Genomic DNA, 18,941 nt, shown 5'->3' on the forward strand with positions numbered 1-18,941 from the left:
ACTCTGATGCCACTCTGTTGCCATCTCCCGGTGATCCGTTTATGCTCTACAGTTGGCGCGAAGGCCGCTCAGAGACTAAGCCCTTAATTACCACTAGAGTAATGAGCATTAAAGGTTTGGAGAGGCGCGGGCACGATCCACATGTCCTCGTGACATCTCTTGAACGGTGTGGATTCAGTGGATTTCTGTTGAGAAGTACTGGCGAGTGAGTTCTGTTCATACTTGGTGTGTTTTCATCTTTTCGATAAATTCGTAACAATCTGCGTTTCGTAACGTGCAAGATTTGGACAAATCGGTGGTAAGTCCTCTGGGTTGCTTCATGGCACAAAGCGAGCTTGTTTACAGCACAAAACTGGAGCACTGTTCTTCCAGCACAAAGGGGACTAAAGATTTCAGAGAGTCTTCAACAATCTGACAGATGGTGTATGTATGAATATACAAAACACACCAGGCTACCTATTGCATTGAAGCGCTCTCCTCGGACAGAGCCTGGAAGCCCACCTTGAGTTCAACTCCTGCATGTCTGTGGGGTCACGTAGCCGACACTTGATCCGACAGACATCCAGAAAGCAACTTTAAATAATCTAATATTGCTGTTCAGCATCGTTTAAAGACACACTTCTCGAATAAAACAGTTGAAGTTCTCGAATAGTTACATAATGCTGTTTGAAAAGAAGTCTGATCGTTTGAAATCTGTCCTTAACATTGTCTTCACCTTGATTTTCTGAGCCACCGCTGAAACAGTCTGATGCACCTCCCCCCACTTTAAAAACTCCTTTTATTACACCAATGAGTAACCATTCATCTAACAATGGCTGTACTGATGTCGATGCCAGAAATGCTCCGATTAGAAAATGCATTTCATTTTTCGCAACGTGATTTACGCCACACAGTCGGATAATGCCAGAGGAAACTTGGCAGCCACCAAGGCAACCCGTCGGCACATGGTTAAATAGGAAAACAGTCTCTTCCCAGCACCGTCTCGTCGTAATCACAGTGTAACCATTATTGTTTCCACGTATTCTGCACGCACAATACGCCATTGATTACGCGAGGGTTCGATCCACTGTCGCTTCTCTTGTGGCTTCTACTTTTCTCTCTTTCTATCTTTTCTTGGTAATGAATTATTCTGAAAAGTAACGTTTCACCGCCCTCCCAGGTTGGATGTTTTAAGGCTTTTTCAACTCTGAAAAACCTCTTTTGACCTTTTCTTTTCTTTTCTTTTCTTTTCTTTTATTAAGGGGTAGTCACAAGAGACAGAGTGAATAAAGGATTGTCAAAATGTAAGCATCAGTGGTCTAGTTGTCCTGACTTTTAGTCTCTTGTGTGGGTCAAGCTCCACATACATTTTGTTTACTACATTTCCCACAATGCAGTTCAATAGCATCTCTCCTCAGACCCTCCATGCCTATGCGAATGCCACCTCTTTCAGACATCATACTGGAAAAGAAATACACGATATCCATAAAATGTATGGATTATGCTCTTTTGGTCAACTTAACCTTTAAGTGATGACAGTGTCAACACTAAATCCACTGCATGTGTCCCCACAGAGACTTTAGTGTGCACTATGTTGAGTGATGGCAGGATACTGGCAGTTTTGTGCTCGGTGAGTATCAGGGGTGTGCTCGCCCCGTACATAAGAAGTGTTTCCCAAAAGACAGACTGTGTGCAGAATGCACTCACACAGACGAGGAGGGGATGAATTTCTCACCACAAATACGTCCAAGAGCAGTCTTGGCTATATGAAAAGCTATGAAAAGTTATTAATATACAGTGTGCAATAACACAAACAGGCTGTCAGGACTCCAACCTCTTTTATGCGACGGTCATGCCGTCGTTACTCGGCGCGTTGTACGGCAGATGTTGGAAACACCACTGTGATGATGAATATTTATTACTGATTTCTATATGTGCTCTAAACAGGTAAGTTGGCCTCACTGTCTTACCTGAACAGATCAGGAAAGTGGGGAAGTTATGCAGCGAAATGAGGTCAGTCTCTGGAGATTGTGTCTAGTAGAAAATTAAGGGAGCGATTGTGTTTTTCAGGACTTTGCCGATTCAATATTCCACTTGGTGAGGGAGAAGTACCGGTCGCTGGTGGGCGGCTGCGGTCCTGCGCACGCTCGACACAAATCCCTGGCAGGCATCGTAATGACCCGAGGTATGGCAAATTTCATTGACTTTTATATATCACTTTGAATTATTGAAGTGGTGCAATATAGAGAGAGTGAGGGAGGGAGCTGAAGAGAGAGAGTGGAGAGGCAATGGGAAAGGAGTTCTCGTTCAAGAGAGAGAGAAATGATCAACTGATGGTGGGAGGAGAGAGAGAGTCTCCACTCCGTGCTGTACCTTACACTTGTGCAGGAGAGTATACCTTCCTGATGAATTATTGACTATTCAGAGTCTCTGAGGAGAATGAGACATGGTGGTGAGTGTCAGTCATCCCCACTGCATGCTAGACTTGCTGTGCTGAGGCAGCTCTGACAGGAGTTCCAGATGCCACGGTGGAAATCGTAACTAGATAAGCTTAAAACTTAATCTGAAGCCCAGCCGAGTGACACGCTGACGGAACAGTGAGAGGGAGGAAGCCCCGCGCTGCTCTTCTCCTGCTGCGCCAAAACAATGAGTTATTACCACACATTTACCTTTTTAATGCCCTCATTTATGCTCCACGCGTGGTGTTTTTCTTCCACGTTACGTTGGGCCTCCTACGCAAGTGCACGTGAATACAGACAGATCCATGCAAACTCATGCAAAACACAGTAGGTGCGCTGATACACACATAAGCCCCAAGACTATCTCTAAACGAGCTGTCATTTTAGGTTTTGTTTAGTTTAGTTTTTTGTCTATTTTGTTTGTTTGTTTGTGAAAAAATGGTGACAATTTTAGCATTTTAATTTTTACATAAAATTAAGCTAAATCAGACCCCAAAACAGCTGTTGTTCATTTGATGTTAGCTTTCTTAACAGAGGAGCATTGCTGAGCAGCCCATCTCTGTTAGCCAGAGCAATTAAGGCTTTATTGAGATAGCTGAGGAGTGTGTTTGGTGGGCTAGGCCGAATGCTAAGCAGCTTGTTGTTAGCTAACACATTATCAGCTGATGAAGTTAGCTGACGATGCTACAGATACTGATTGCATTGCAGTGGAGTGGGTTGCTGACTATTTGATCTTTAAAAGACAGCGATAGTGACTGGACAACCGAGTGGGCCTTTGCGTTTAGATGGGGCCCCCTAAGCCAGTGGGGCCAGCCGTTGTTGTTTACCAAGAGACAATGCAGATATAAGGGCTGGTCGAGCTACTCATTCGACATATATTCATCCAGCCGCGTCAGGTATCAACTTGTGTCACCAACTCACCCAAAATAAACCATAACCCCCAAAAAATAGAACCAAAACAACAATAAACAGTAGTTTAATGGCGGTGTAGAACAGAAAGACATATAGAGGACATTATTTTCCATAGCACAGGGCCTTCACTTTATAAAAAAAATCCTGTATGACCACACATCCACAAATACACACAGATCTGCACATGTGGAGTGCAGACACACAAACACAAGCCCGCGCTCGCGCACACAGAGGGGTGTTATCTCCCCGTGTGGCTGCAGGCTGTGGGAGTGCAGGGGTCAGTGAGGAGGGATCAGTATCTCTGCTGTCTTTGGAGTGCTGCAGCTCATCAGTTTAGACTTCAGTGAGACCGCCGCTCATCCTGACCTAATCCAATCCCTCTCCTCTCCTCTGCCTCCCAGTAATTGCTTCTGTTTGTTTATTAATAGCACGCGTTATCTTCAGAGATCCAGACGTCGGGCTGCCAAGTATTCGCAGCGGCGGCGGCGGCGTTGAGGTGGCCGGCGTCCGTACAGTCAGACACCAAACTTGACAGGAACGCTGGGGAGTCCTGTTCTGCACCCCCCCCCCCACACACACACACACACACACACACCTCTTTCTGTCTCATGCCTCTGCTTTTGCCTCAAGAATATTAATCAAGGTCCGTCTTTGAACCGTAGACAGACAGCGAAACCCCCCCCACCCTCGCTGGAGTCCCGCCGAGACAGTTGAGCTGCAACCTGAGTGAGATTAGCCTCGCCACCAGGCTGAGAGTTGCGAGGCGACCGCCAAAGTAAACCACCGGCGCACTGTTGTCAAATAGTGTGGAAAATCTCATTTGAATCTATCTGAGATAGCGTCGGGTTCCCGGAGATGGTAAACAGCGTTCAGATGTGCTCAGAGACATGAAAAATCAGGAACGTCCACATGGAAAATGCTGAAAAAGAAGCTCCTTTTCCTCTTTTTTTTTTTTTTTTTTTACTTGTTTGTTGGGTGGGATGAGAGGGGCTTCTTCTGAGGCCTTTTATTCAGCGGAGTGAAGAGACTCAGAGTGGGGAGAGAAAAAAAATACCACAGGGGGCTCAAAGAGAGAGATGAGAGCAAAGGGCTTCAAACAAGTTGATTACAAATGACAGTTAAGCTATGGTTCTTAGTCTGCATATCCATTTTCAAATAGGGATTTTACTTTGCTCTTTATCTGGTTTTTCCGGTGCCGCGATTTTTTTTTTCTTTTTTAACGTTCAATAATCACAAGCAGCAGCAAAACAGCCTGCTAAGAGGCAAAAAAAAAATGTAAAAAAAAAACGGAGATGTGATCAGGGTGTGTCGCAGCACGGAGAGATTTGAGAGCTTCAGCAGCGTTTCACAAAGACGCCCTTATATGTTCAGAGCGGCTGCTAATAAAGATTCAACACGGTGTTTTCTACACTCTTGCCAAGTTGTTGTCGTGTTGTTGTTGTTTTTTTGTTTTTTTTTCCCCCCTCGCAAGTGCCGAGCATTTGAAAGATTTTCTGTCATTCAATCGACAAGCGCTGAATAACATTCAGCACAATCATCCACCAACTTGCCATGAAAGAGCGCATGAAAGATGGGATTTATGGAGCTCGACCCTAAATGGCATATAAATGAGTTTACTAAAAGTTGACCTTGAGAGCTCATTCTGCTTTCGGAAGGAAAATGTTCTTATGTCTGCTTTATGAGGCTCAGAGATAATGGGTGGCTTATTAGGAAACATTTTCCCCTGTTTTATAACCATAAAGAATAAAGGGATTCAGATAATGACTCCGCGGTGTCTGTTGATTGCAGTCGCTTCGTGCAACAGTGGGTCACTTTAAAGTTCACAGACGTATCGCTTGTTTGTATTCCACTGTCCGACTCTCCCACTGGTTCCTAATCATCTCCTCACTTTTGTCCTCGCTTTTCATTTGATAGATTTCCTTTTTTCCTTTTTTTTTTTTTGCTGAGCATTTATTCCTGCTATCAACTGACCATGTGACCATGCAGTTCACATTTAGCAACCCAGCCAAGTACTGATGGAGCTTTTTATGTGTTGAGATTGCTGTGGATGCTGGACGTCCATCTTTGGTTTCCTGGCAAGGGTTGAAATAGATTCAGGTACATCATCGTACAGTTACTTTATTACAAGTCAAAGTCCTGCATTCAGTCACCAGCATCAGTATTACCATAACGTACATTAATATCAACAGTAAAAGTGCTCATTAAACAGAATCGTAGTGTTCTAATATTGTATCATTATTATAATCAATACACTCACCTGTCAACTGCATTTTAAGGTTATAGCTGTTTTAAGTGTGAGAATCTTGAAAAAAGACATAATGGGGACGCTGCTGCTTCAGAATTGAAAAATGGGCCTAATTCTAGGAGGTTTATGAAACCCAGAGACTTATAAAACTGCCATCTTAAAACATCTTAACACATTTTTTGAAAGTCATTCTGAAAAATCAGTTTTGGGGCTCCAAATAATAGAGGCCTGGCAGGGCGTCCCATGCACAGAGGCCTTGTGCTTTGGCCTGTTGCTGCGTGTCGTCCCCCCTCTCTCTCATCCCATTTCCTGTCATCTCTCCAAGCTGTCCCATGAATAAAGCCATGAAAGGCCCCAAAAAACAAAATACTTTGAAAGAACAAATAGAAATATAGAGGCGTGGCAGTGCATATGTTCCAGGCTCCATGCCGTCATCCAAACATGTCACTCTGGTTCCAAAAACCAAGATGATGACGGGCGTTACACCAAATCCGAGGATTCAAGTGTTAGTCCGCAAACCAGCAGACGACGTCAGAGCAGGTTTACACTTAAGAGTAACCACTGATTTTTATTTATTTATTTTTTTTTTTTTGCCTTGTGTGTCCTTGGTTGACATCACCGCATCATACTTTGTTTTCCCAGCCCCTTCAGTCAGAGGCCTGGCCTCTTAAATCACATATAAATGCGGGTGAGGCTGTCTGGTCTAACAGCCTAAACGACTGGCTCACAATCTGCTGCGGCAGTGTGTAATGTAGTGTGATGCGGTCTGGTTGCAAGACAGACCGTGCAGACAGAACAAGTGGTGAACCAGCGTTGTGGGGTGGAAGTAATGCAACATTAAGCAGAAACACAGAGGTAATACATAGTCTGTGTTTGTTTACTTTATTCACATGATGAGACAAAAAAAACAACAGGATCAGAAAAAAACTGTCTTGGCATTTCAGATGCATCCAGCTTAAGAATTCCCGTTTGTTCTAGACTTAGAACCTCATTGCAGTTTAACCGTAGTCTTTAGTCTTTAGAACAGGGACCAACGTGCCGTCGCTACACAGCTACGTTTTGTGGCACAGCTGGAAGGATTCATTTAGGCACGGGCGCTGAACATCAGTCACAACCAATGAAATTACCCCACTGCCATATTTTGAAAGCGGTTCCTCTGTGCCGCATGACTCGAGCACTTTTGTGGCGGCTGGAGCTGCGTAGACCGGATGTGCCGCAAAAGCTTCTCTCAAGAGGAAACCAGAAACCACGCGGCTGAATTTAATACAAATACACACGAGATGAACTGCCCAACTTGGCCACAGAAATTGCTCGTAATGTGTCATTTGTACCATTTTGCTTGATTGTAACCACGCCTCGTACTCACTTTTCCAATCTTCTTAGGTTCAGCATCTAAGTAATGTTAAATACATACCTGTGTTCACCTGATAAACAAAAGGTCTAAGTCGAGCTACGAGTGCTTTTTCCCGTTAGGTCGCTGATAGTACTGTGTTGTGAACAGCGTTGTGCCGTTGCAGTAGTAGAGTACTTCCAGGTCTCAGTTTGTGATGTGCATGCTTTTTGACAGTGAACGTTATCCCGGGGTGTGACATCTTTGAATCACCAGTAACAGATGTATTTGTGTGTGAAGAGAGCCGCGGGCCTTCGACTCCACTCTACCTTGTTCCTTTTGACCCTCTCTTTTTTGTATTTCTGTGATGCAGCTGATTATTCCTGGTTTAAAAACAGCGTACCGCCTGTGGGGCTCTCGATCGCGTCTGTGTGTCTCTCCCTCTCTAGCTCTCTCTCTTATTCATCTCTCCTCCTCCTCCTCCTCCTCCTCCTCCTCCTCGTCCTCCTCCTCCTCTCTCATGCAAACTGAAGGCAACCTCGCTGCCAATTTCATGCCAGGCTAGTGAGCAGCACAGCAGAAATTATCCACTGCAAAATTGATCTAAACAATCGCAAAGTGGAACGGCAAGGAAAAGCAGGAGAATGAAATTGGGAGAGTCTGTTACCTATTTGAACTCGCTTTATCACCGAGAAAGGAATCGGGGTGCGTTGCTTACAGGGAATTCTAGTCGCTGACCTCATGATATAGAGATATTTTATGACACTGTTTGGTAATGAATGTTGTAGGTTTTCTGTGCAGTAGTAGAGTAGGTTTTCTAGACCTTAACTTAATGCTCAATATTTACAACAACATGTGCTAAAAGAGGCTTTAATACTTTGAACCGCTGGCACATTTGATCAGTCACTTCTCTTGGCTGTATGCACAGGATAATGTGCATACACAAATGACTTATTTACACCCAAACAAAGACACAATGCTGGTAAAACATGCAATTGACAAAATGCATTGGTGACTCACTCGAGGAGCAGTTAGCAGGAACTATTATGATGCACAACAAGAGCACTTAGAACACTTTATTTAAACTCCTCACTTGCTGCTTGGGAACATACTTCAAATTTATGTATATGTATATATATATGTATATGTATGTATATGTGTGTATATATATATATATATATATATATATATATATATATATATATATATATATATATATATATATATATATATATATATATATATATATTAAAATCACCTCCTACACTGCCAGTTTTATGATCCATGTTGAAGTTTCGGACGTACTGAAAGTGCGTAAATACTTTAATCTCTGTTTAAACACCACTTAAGTTTGAAAAAAAAGGGGGGAGGACACACAAATTTTCAACCTATTCTGCTACAACCCGACATTCTGGACAATAGAAAATATCTCCAAAAGGAGAGTGGATATTGGACTACAATTCTCCAGGTGGCTAGAAAAAGAATCCAGAACTTAAAAGCTGATGCTATGTTGGTCTTGTATTTACAGCTTGCTTCCGCTGTCCCTTAATAGAAAAAAAAAATAGAAAGTCAGTTGATGCAATTTTAAATAAAAGCAAGACAATAACTTGTCAATATAATACTAGATTTTATACGAGAAATCATTCATGTTTTCTGCCCTTTCAACAGTATAAGTGGAACTTGTTTCACCCTACCTTAGACTTCCCTTTCTTCTCTATGCTCTTTTTTTTTCCAACTGCCCACACACACACACACACACTCCTCCCTCCTCTAACTTTACCTCCTTTGCCCTCCTTCCCATTCCTCATCAGTGGAGGTGTCAGGACTCGACCGCCGCAGTGCCATCTGGGCCGAGGCTGATAAAAGCTCATGTGCCGGACCGCCGATGCCTGCAGGTCTGCCAGAAGCCAGCGGAGCCTGACTTTCAGAGCCGATGGGGAGAGATTTGTGGCAGCCAAGGAAGGAATGGCATGCTGTTAACGTGCTGATCCAGCCTCTCCCCCTCTGCACCACCCCTGTCTATCTGTTAGTCAGTGGGGGCCTCACATGGCCCTGCACTGGCCTGAATCTTCTCTGACAAAAGTGTCTTTTTCTCGAAGAAGAAAAAAAAACAGCAGGAGACAGGAAGACTTTGTGATCTATGATCGCTTTATGTCTCACATTGACAATGCTGCTCGTGTGAGTTGGGTGGGTTAGAAGCGCCTCTCTCAAGTCGCCACTGAGTTCTTGGAGAAGCTGACCAACTGTGCTGGTTTTTCTTCAAGGTGAAGACTGGCATAACAAAGTGATTTCTCACAGTGCAGTGATACAGTGATGGTGGTTCCATTTTTTAATCTGATATCGCTGTGTTGGTGTTGTTCCTACAACATGAAAATCTGCCTCACGACCGTCATCACAACTAATTATTTAGAACTTATTTAATGCTTATTATTTTTGGATTTAATTGACTTATGTGTTGTTATTTTCATTTTTGGTTAGTTTTAGGAAAGGGTCATGATCTTGGTTCAAGTAGACCTTTAGTAGCAATTTAGAAGGGCCAACTTCGCTTTCTGTGATTGGTCAGTTGCAGTGATGGTCCTATCAGATGATTTCAGATGCTGCAACTTCCACATCCCATATCCAGAAGCTGACCCTTTTCCCTGGTTTAGAAATGTACTTTTCCAAGGTCAGTCATTGATGGGCCAGCAGCACATTGAGGACATCCTCTTTACCTTAATAACGTTCCAGGACCTTGGTCTTTGTTGCAGCTGTCACATAGATGCGAGATAGTAGAAAAAGAGGGGCGATAAGGCTGTGAAGTCTACAAAGGATCATCACTCCTGTGGTGCAATGCTAGACATTTGCCCAGGCTGCATTGGGCTGAGTCGGGAACAGGCAGTCCTTCATCCCAAGGGTCCATTGTACATAAAGAAAATATTTTTGCCAGCAGAAATGCCCCCGGACTGTGCAACCTGCCTCCAGTTCCCCTCAGTTGAAAGAGGCAGCAGGGCTACCTGTATACAGAGAGCAAGTCTGGTTCTCTGAGGCTTTTTACAGACCTTTGAGATTGGTTCATTTGATTCTAATGGATGCCTATATTTGCATCATATAACACCCACAGACGCCAAATCAGGCTTCCTTCCCAGAGGATCAACTCTGTATCTAGTCCTCCAGAGGTATTTGTAAAATGCACTATACTGTAGGGAAAAGACCACTCAGGTTGCTATACATCCTTGTGGCATCGACGACTGGCTCATTGCAGCACACTTAAAGCAACTATGAGGTCACAAAGAGCGCTGCTGAATTTGGATTTCAGAGTCAGGCCACTCCACCGTGTGGCTCAACGTGACGAGGCAAACGCAGTGAACGAGAAGGCGTGGTGCTAGCTGGGTTTATAGGTGGTGGAGGCTCTCTTCCCTCCCTCACTCCTTGGATCCAGCTAATCCTGGCTGGTGTGGTGTGATAGGCGCTTCTGAAGAGACGCTCTCCCCTGCTACTCAGAGAACTGTGGTTGTGGAAATAACCCCCAAGCTATCTGTCAGAATGACCTTTTTACCCTGTTCTCCTCTCATGTTTTAATTTTCGCTCCACCGTGTGAGCAGGGGGAACTCTTCTTTGGTCAACTGAGAGACGTGACCAAGTTCAGTTTGTGGTTTAGTTTTAGATCCTTCCATCTCTGTTAATGGTTGTATTTTATTGACTTTATTTTCATTTGTCTTATATTTTCCAGAAGAGACTGATATGTCTTTTATTTTGTGCTACTTGCCATGACATGAGAAAGCTTTTTACAAAGCAGTGTCACGACTCTCTTGTATATTCACTACTTCCCCAGGCCAAGTTGGCAATGTCTCAAACTGTTGAAATGTGCGCAGGTGCAAAGTGGCAGCAAGCGGAGCGTGACCCTATTGACGGAAAATGCATTTCTTAAAACCATTTCAGTATTTATTCTGGAGGAGGCCTTGTGGCGACTGTAGCTCTATTTTCTAAAATACTTAAGATATGACGCCTCCGCAGCATACAAATTAGACTATTTATATAATTCAGCACAAAATGGGATAAAGGAAAGCTGTCTTGGGCTTCTACTGGCTTCTTCATGTTTTTTTTTTATGCCAACACATGCTTGAAACCCAACATTTGTTTATTTATTCATGTCCTTTTCCAAAACAAGTCTTTATTGATTATGTATAAATATATTACAAACAGATATTTTACATTTATTGTCTGAGAACATGTTGGGTTTTTTTCACCTTTTGCCAATTTGCTGTTGGTTTCTTGTTGTTAGATTTAGCAATCTGAGGAATCTAAGTCTGTCTTCCTCCTTCTCAGACTTTATTAATATTGATGAAATTAAAGGTATTAAACACTGAGGGTTGCTATCAAGTTAATGAATTAAGGAATCCATGTAGTCAGGGAATTGCACGACAGTAAGGAGAACATTTGTCTTTGTGTTATTATTCAACAGGTCTGGACCTGAGGCACGCCCAGGTGGTGGCGTTATCCACGGGGACCAAATGCATCAACGGGGAGTATCTGAGTGACCAGGGACAAGTGGTCAATGACTGTCACGCCGAGGTCACGGCCCGCAGAGCCCTGCTACGCTTCCTCTACTCTCAACTTGAACTTTTCTTGAGGTAGATCTGCTGTCTGCTGTGTCATTCTTCAAGTGCTGCATGTACATCTTCTGCAGCTTTACGATTCCTGTGATATTTCCACGAAACCCCGAAATAACCAGAAAGGGCTCGCTGTGAATCGTCGATTGGTAGTCTGCAATCTTCCATTAAGCACTAACATTATTGTTCTATGACAGGCAGACGGTCACACTTGGCAGCTACACAAGCTCCGAACAACAACCCACATTAGCTTTCCTCCGCAAGTCTCCCTCTTGTCCACTTCACAAACATGAAAACACATCATGTCCGTTAGTTGCACAAGAAGTGTCCACCACTGCTAACACTGCTTTGCAGGCTAGACACCTAATTAGCTGCTCGGCTGCAGCACATTAAACGGCACGCAAACATTGCTGCAAATGTCACTTCAGTCCAGTTAGATGCTGGTCTGCTCCGTACTCTTAAATAACACTAACAAGACGCTGCCCACACGTGACATGTAGACGTCACTGCAAGTGTGTTTACTTTCAGGATTCCCCAGGCATCCTGGAAAACCTGGAAAACAGCTGAGCAGTTTTCCAGTCATGGAGACCACAAGGAACATTAGAATTAGAAAATCATATGTTGTCCTGGAACATTATTCCCCAAATCATTGTAGCATCAGTAGTATACTGTATAGTATTATAAAAAAGTTTTTTCTTATAATGAAACCAGGTAGTTGTTGTTTTTACGAGTGTTATTTTTACTTTCCTTTTATATACTCACCACTGATCTTGATGAAAGCAAGACTTTCAACAACCCGCAGTTACTTAATTCTATTCAGCTATTGATGTTCAGGCAGCCATGGATAATACACTGTAATTCACTAGAGAAAAAGGCAGTGAGGTTATAAATTGATTAATCAAGGAACGTATTAGTCTATGGGCGCTCCCTGTCTGTCGTACCAGCTAGATCATCACTGAAAAATGTCCTGGGAAAAAACGATCTCAAGAAAAGAGTGGGAACCCTGACTCTGGCTCGTTCCTTATGGTGTAACACTCGTACTTTGCCAGTTGCTGTCAGTTCAGTGTAGACAAGGACACACTCCCACGGACGGCTGAGACATTTCTGATCATTTCTCAAGAGACTATTAACGCTACATTAGAATATCATGTTGACATTATATAAGGGCAGAAAGTTGTGTAGTTTGTATGGACTGCAGTTTCCAACAACTGTACCCATGCATTACATTACAGGATGCTTAATAGCATTAAATATGTTGTGACTCCCGCTGCACTGCCAAAGAATGCCATCTCCTCTATTATAAGCTCCATGGAAACAGCACTGCTTTGTTCTCCGGAGACTTTTCAATAATCAACGAGCCATATGTGTGCCGCTCTCTCCAGCTAGCTAAGCGTGCCATCACACACTCAACTAGTTAAGCTCGGGGTCTCCACAGCCTATTCGTTTTTAGCACCTTTTCTTCTTAAATGCATCGACTTTGTGTACCTTTGCAACCCCACCAACATTTTTTAACAGCATTGGGAGACAGCGTTGATGAGCTTTGACTCCGAGCTGCCTCCAGTGCATAAGCATATATTAAGTTTTTGAGCTCCCTGAGGAACTCGATAGCAAGGCTGATTCATCAGATTAGTGGCTAGAAGTCTAGATCGTTGAATGTCATATTTGCATACGCAGCACCGACTTTTTGTCTTAGCACAATGCTGGATGGCAGGTACAGAGACTTTGCGGCTGAGTAAAATGGCTAATGGGGAAGATAACTCATAATGAAATGACCAAACAAAATGCCAGAACTGCCATATTTACACTCAGTGAAAGGACATGGGAGACAGAGGAGAGGTTATGGACAGAGTGCAGCCGTGCTTTGCATTGTGATGCATAGTTTAAATATACCTTGTGTGTGTGTGCATGTGTGTGTGTGTGTGAGAGAGAGATGAAAGCCTTATCCCTGCTCAAAAACAATGACCCAGTTTCTTTTTCAAGTTAGATTATGTATCACCTAGTCTTACACACACTGCAAGTATTCAGCTCATTGTAAATGGAGTAGAAAAACTTCTGATGCTGTCCTAAAAAAAAAAGCATCTTCTCCAATGTGTCTCCTCAATCCTGTGTTGTTGTTACAGTAAAATTTTATATACAGATAGCGGATGCTAGGATTAAAAGAGCTCACTGTGCTCTTTAAATAGTACTCCTTTGTTATGTTTTGATAGCATTGATTACGTAGAAGTGCATTTTTTAATGCCAGTGCAATTGTAACGCGTCAAAGTCTAAATATGTAACCTAGTCAGCTGGGTGGAAGTTCTCAGTCTGACACGTTATTATGGATCATTACGGATTATGAATGGTTTTCCTGCAAGACCCACCCTGCCATGCCTTTGATTGGTTGCCTTCCTTGCTTTCTTGCATTCTCTATTCTTGACTCAAACTTTTAACTCATAATGTAGCGTGCTATGTCTGCCCTGCTTGCTGCTGTTATATGGCAGTTCATGAGCTGTAGTTTCCCCGGTAAACACACCAACCAATTTGCCAGCAGACTACCCAGGGTGCCCAGGGGGGTGTTGACAAGGAAATCTCTGTCAGATTTATTCAGTTTATTGGATGGGAAGACTAATAATACCTGTTGGATCCATAATAATTTCATTCACAATGCCCTCATTTATAAAGTCACTATCTACACCTGCAATTACACCACAGTCGAGAGGAGTTGCACTCATGGAGAGCAGTGGTTGACGTGTTTTCAGAACCCTAAACAAGTGTTCTAGTGTTAGCTAGTTAGTACCGTATGTCTCTGTTATCTTATTTTCATTTAGTTTCACACCTTTTTCTTATAATCTCTCTATGTATGTTTGAAATAATGGTTATTCATGGAGAAAAGTTTTGCTCAGGTTGAAACATTATCAACTGACACAGATGGTCTCAGGTCGCATCACATTTTCACCCCACCACTGACTGTCTGTGCAGTTGCAGCTCACTTTAACACACCCTAATAGTGGCTATGAAACTTTGCATTAACACTGCCAGAAATTCAGCACTTAAGATATTTTCCTCACAGTCTCGCATGTTCGTTTTACATTTAACCATCGCTTTAACACCGCCACATCTTCAGTCGACCTTCGTGAAGAAAACTCGCATGACTCAAATGCAGAGCATGTTTACGCCACATGTCAAAGCCATTCTCCCCGTTCCCCTCGAGACATTTAGTCAGCCTGAGTAATGTCTCAGGGTCTTGTGTGACAGCAGGAGAATGGACCGTGGTCAGGCAGAGAGTCAGTGTCCATCTCTCTCTGCCTCACTCCATCATTGTAAACTGAAAGTGGAAATCTATTTCCTATGCTGTGACGAATGGCGCGCCCCCCCTCATCAGTCTCCCCTTGTACTTGTTGTTTGCATTTTCTCTCTTTCACAACTCAAGTAAAAGGCCAGAGGACTGGGAGGAGTCGATATTCGTGCGGCACAAGGAGTGCGGCTACAGGTTGAGAGACAACGTCCATTTCCACATGTACATCAGCACGTCGCCGTGTGGGGACGGGAGGCTCAACTCGCCGTATGAAATCACCAGTGACTGTAAGACGCCGTGCCTTTCTGCTTTAATTGTTCCATGAAGGTTGATTATGCTGAAAATAGAAAAAAATTAAATCTACGGGTGATGAACACGTGATGATGTATTGCTTTTTAATCAGTCATTATCATTTTAGTCTGGCAGGTTTACAGAGATATATCTGGCAGATAGTCTGAAAAGGCACTGCTCTGCTTCCTCTTCCTCTTTTTTTTTTCCTTCACCAGACACAGTCAAGGAGCCGGCATCCTTTTCATGTCACATTCCGTCTTTGGCCTCTTTCAGCCACGCTGTGCTGACTAGATGACATTTTATTGCTTACCCACTGAAAATAAATTGTATATTCATTTAGACAGTTTGCCCAGCATTTTTCTGGTGGCCTACGAGTTGAGAAATGTAATCTGGACGGCAGTTTCCATCAGTAGAATATATATATACACTCGCCCCCCTCCTTTCATCACAGGCTGAAGCTGCTATTCAGCCCTATGAATATACACTACAGTGGAGCGCATGGGGAGATTTTTTACATGAAGCCAGCGAGGATAGAAAAGGGAGAGAAGACGATGCTGTTGTTGGAGAAGCCTTTGAACCCAGCGTCTTTGGTCATTAAACCTTTTAAATGTTCTGCAGCGCGCTCTCAAGAGATTAGAAAATTACTTAGCACCTTTTTCCTGACTGTTCTGAAAGTCGGGGCTTAATTTTTTTTAGCTGCTGTGACATGAGCTGTGGAAGGAAAAAAGGAAGAGAGAAGGAAGTAGAGTTTAAGCCTCAAGAATTGAGAGGTTATTAAAACAAAAAAACAGCACTTATCAACATATACTCGTTCACCCTGTTCAGTACATCTCCATATTGTAACCTTACTTGAAAGCAAGAGAAACAATATCTACAATGTGTCCAGTGCGGCTGTTTTCCTTCTTCCTGAAAGTAGATATTCTGCTTTATTTTCTGACGTCATGAATGCTGTACTTCAAACATGCAATATATAGTCTCTGAAAATAAATTAAAACTCAGAAAATTAATATTTTCTATAGAAATAAGGTTATAATAAAGAGTCAGAAATAGTTATTTGGCATATTTACAGATAAACAAGCCACCCTCGAGGGGAATAAGGTCCCTTGAACACTAGTAAAAAGGTAGCTATGTAGGGTACTGCAAACATACACAAAGTATAACAGTATGAAACTGTGTTTTCCTTTGAGCTTGTTTCACTTTTTTCAGTCATTCAAATCAACCATTCTCTCTTATCTCTCACTGTCTTTCTCCTCTCTTAAAATGTTCTCTCAAAAACTACATAGTGTACCTTTAACAATATTAGCACCAGAGTTCATGCTGTCCCCTACACCCATGTGAAACCACGTGGAATCGGTGTAAAATGACCGGCTACATCGCCTCCAGTGATGTCAGTCAGTTGCTAAGTTGCATTGTGGGTAGTGGTGGCACCAGGTGTTTTAAAAGGAAAAAGAATGTGTGGAATTAAATAGGTGATATCTCTGGTTCTGCTGTATTCAGTTGCTGTTTTTTTCTTTTTTTATTGCTGTTTAAACTATGACGCCTACATTACCCACAATGCAGCTTAGCCACTGGAGGCAATTTATCAGATTGCAATAGACTTATATGATTGAGATATATATATATATATATATATATATATATATATATATATATATATATATATATATATATATATATATATATATATATATATATATATATTTTTTTTTTTTTTTTTTTTTTTTTTTTTTTATTTATTTATTTATTTTTTTTCTTATATGCAATAGAGCTGCTGTTTTCAGCATGGCTTTCTTCTGCTACGGAAACCTACGGAATAAAAACAGCTTTGTGTTTTAAAGAAATGACAGACTTCATCATCGGCTCATTAAATTGGGTATCCAGCAAAGCCGTTTGGTAAGAAATGATGTGATGTGGAGCGATGGAGCTCAGGCTGTTTTTGTTTGTGTTGTGTTGGCAGTACACAGCAGCAGACACCTCATGAGAAAGCACCGCAGCCACCTTCGGACCAAAATCGAGTCCGGCGAGGGGACGGTGCCCGTGCGATGCCGGGGACCCGTCCAGACGTGGGACGGCGTCTTACAGGGGGAGCAGCTCATCACCATGTCCTGTACCGACAAGATCACCAGGTCAGTGCTGCCAGATCCTGTTTGTACACAGCGTTAGCAGTTTGTGGGTTTCAGGTTGTGTTTGACACTCTCTCTGTTTATAATCCTCCTGAATATATCGGTCAAAATGGGTCAAACCTTAATTGAACTAGAAGCTCCTTTCTGTCCGGCTGCCATTCTGAATATCCAGTAAACTAATTTAAACCTGAAGGAGCCCACCTGGTGAGTTCAAACTTCAACTCTAATCAGTAATATCAGATAAAGTGCTGTAGATTTAGCCTTGAGGTTCGATGTTGGACTGCAGAGAAAATCCTACTGCGTGCACTTGTTTTGCTGTTTTGACCTAGACTGTTTTCTCTTATCGCCACTTTATTGACCATGTCTCTCTCATAAAAGTAAAGTTGAATGGACCCGCGGTTCTGCATCTTGAGCATTTACCACAGGTAGATGGATAAGAAGGAAACCATCGTAACATCAACACTGCCACCAAACTACTTTTCCTCAGTTCTATCCTTTCGGTAATCAGTGTCGATTTTATTGTAAAGGCCGACACCAATTACCCAAACACAACCTCCCGACACAACCATGTGAGCAGCACATCCTCTCACCCAGGAGGTCGCTGGCCTACATAAGAAAAGAAAAGATCAAAGGATTGTTTGAAAGTTTAACTTTATGAGGAGATTAGTTTCCTTATGAGAAGGAGTAATCTCTGTTTAAATAAAGCATTTTAAAATGACGGGCTGGCAGAGATTTGTCTGATATTTACCTCAGGGCATCTGTGTGTGTGTATATGTGTGTGTGTGTGTGTGTTTGTGTTGACGTGAGCCGTGCTGTATGTGAGATCTTTTATAGCGTGGGTGGTGAGTATTGATTTCCCATATGTGACTGGAACGTCTAATCCCATTGTAATGAATTAGTGTATAAATCACGTCATTGTTTTGATCCCCAGATCCGTTGGGCTGACGCTCTTCTAGCCCGCTGTCATATTAGTCATACAACCCCTCTCACAACTGTAGGCTATTTATTGCTGCTTAACCAGGTACGTGCCAAAAAAAACGCGAGGGCATGTTCCTTGCAATGGAATTTTGGCCGACCCAGATATTTTCTGTAGGCTGCTATCAGGGTTAAACAGTTTACATTTGGATCTAATTTCAATGTTCCAGTGCGGCGTCACCTGTTACCCATTTACTTTTCCGACTTTGCAACTAGTAACTTTCGTACTTTATACAGAGATCAGACAAGAATAAAAAACACAATGGAGCTCGCGTGTGTTCATAAATTGTTAACGCATGTTGGCAAGCCTACGCAGGACAGACGGCGACGCTAAATCAGGACAGCTTTGCTCTCCCGCCTCCATTTTCACACTGTCCCCGTGTGTGAGGAGTGAAGGCATCAGTGTGTACCCGCCGGAGCATCTTTACAGGCAGAGGGAGATATCTTCACACACACACACACACACACACACACACACAAATATGCATAATGATATTTACTTTCTGGATATTTAATTTAACACACTATTAGAGGTGATAGTTGATCATTACGATGCTTTAATTAAATGAATATGTGTTTTCGCTGTGTGAAAAGAGGCTATTTGTGCCTCTTCCTGTTAGAGAACATCTGCTTCTGTAGGGAACATGATCCTCAGTCAGCAACAGTGGCTTTATTTTGAACGAGTAGTCAGCGTTTCCTTTGCTAAACTTTGGCTACCGATTAATGGTTAATATTAAGATACTGTCAGGGAAATGTTATAAATG

The 18,941-nt window shown here is 42.6% G+C and overlaps 1 protein-coding gene across 3 annotated transcripts in view; it reads left to right on the forward strand.

The window, feature by feature from the left end:
- The window catches only part of adarb2 (adenosine deaminase RNA specific B2 (inactive)), a 173,266-nt gene that overhangs the window by 137,527 nt on the left and 16,798 nt on the right, over positions 1 to 18,941 (forward strand). For all 3 annotated transcript variants that reach the window (XM_037079924.1, XM_037079926.1, XM_037079925.1), the window contains exons 4-7: positions 2,050 to 2,164; positions 11,367 to 11,535; positions 14,924 to 15,075; positions 17,037 to 17,205. In XM_037079924.1, the coding sequence (XP_036935819.1) occupies positions 2,050 to 2,164; positions 11,367 to 11,535; positions 14,924 to 15,075; positions 17,037 to 17,205 (605 nt within the window). The remainder of the gene's footprint in view (positions 1 to 2,049; positions 2,165 to 11,366; positions 11,536 to 14,923; positions 15,076 to 17,036; positions 17,206 to 18,941) is intronic.

This window comes from Acanthopagrus latus, chromosome 19 (genome assembly GCF_904848185.1).
Source record: "Acanthopagrus latus isolate v.2019 chromosome 19, fAcaLat1.1, whole genome shotgun sequence".
Classification (NCBI taxonomy): Eukaryota; Metazoa; Chordata; class Actinopteri; order Spariformes; family Sparidae; genus Acanthopagrus; species Acanthopagrus latus.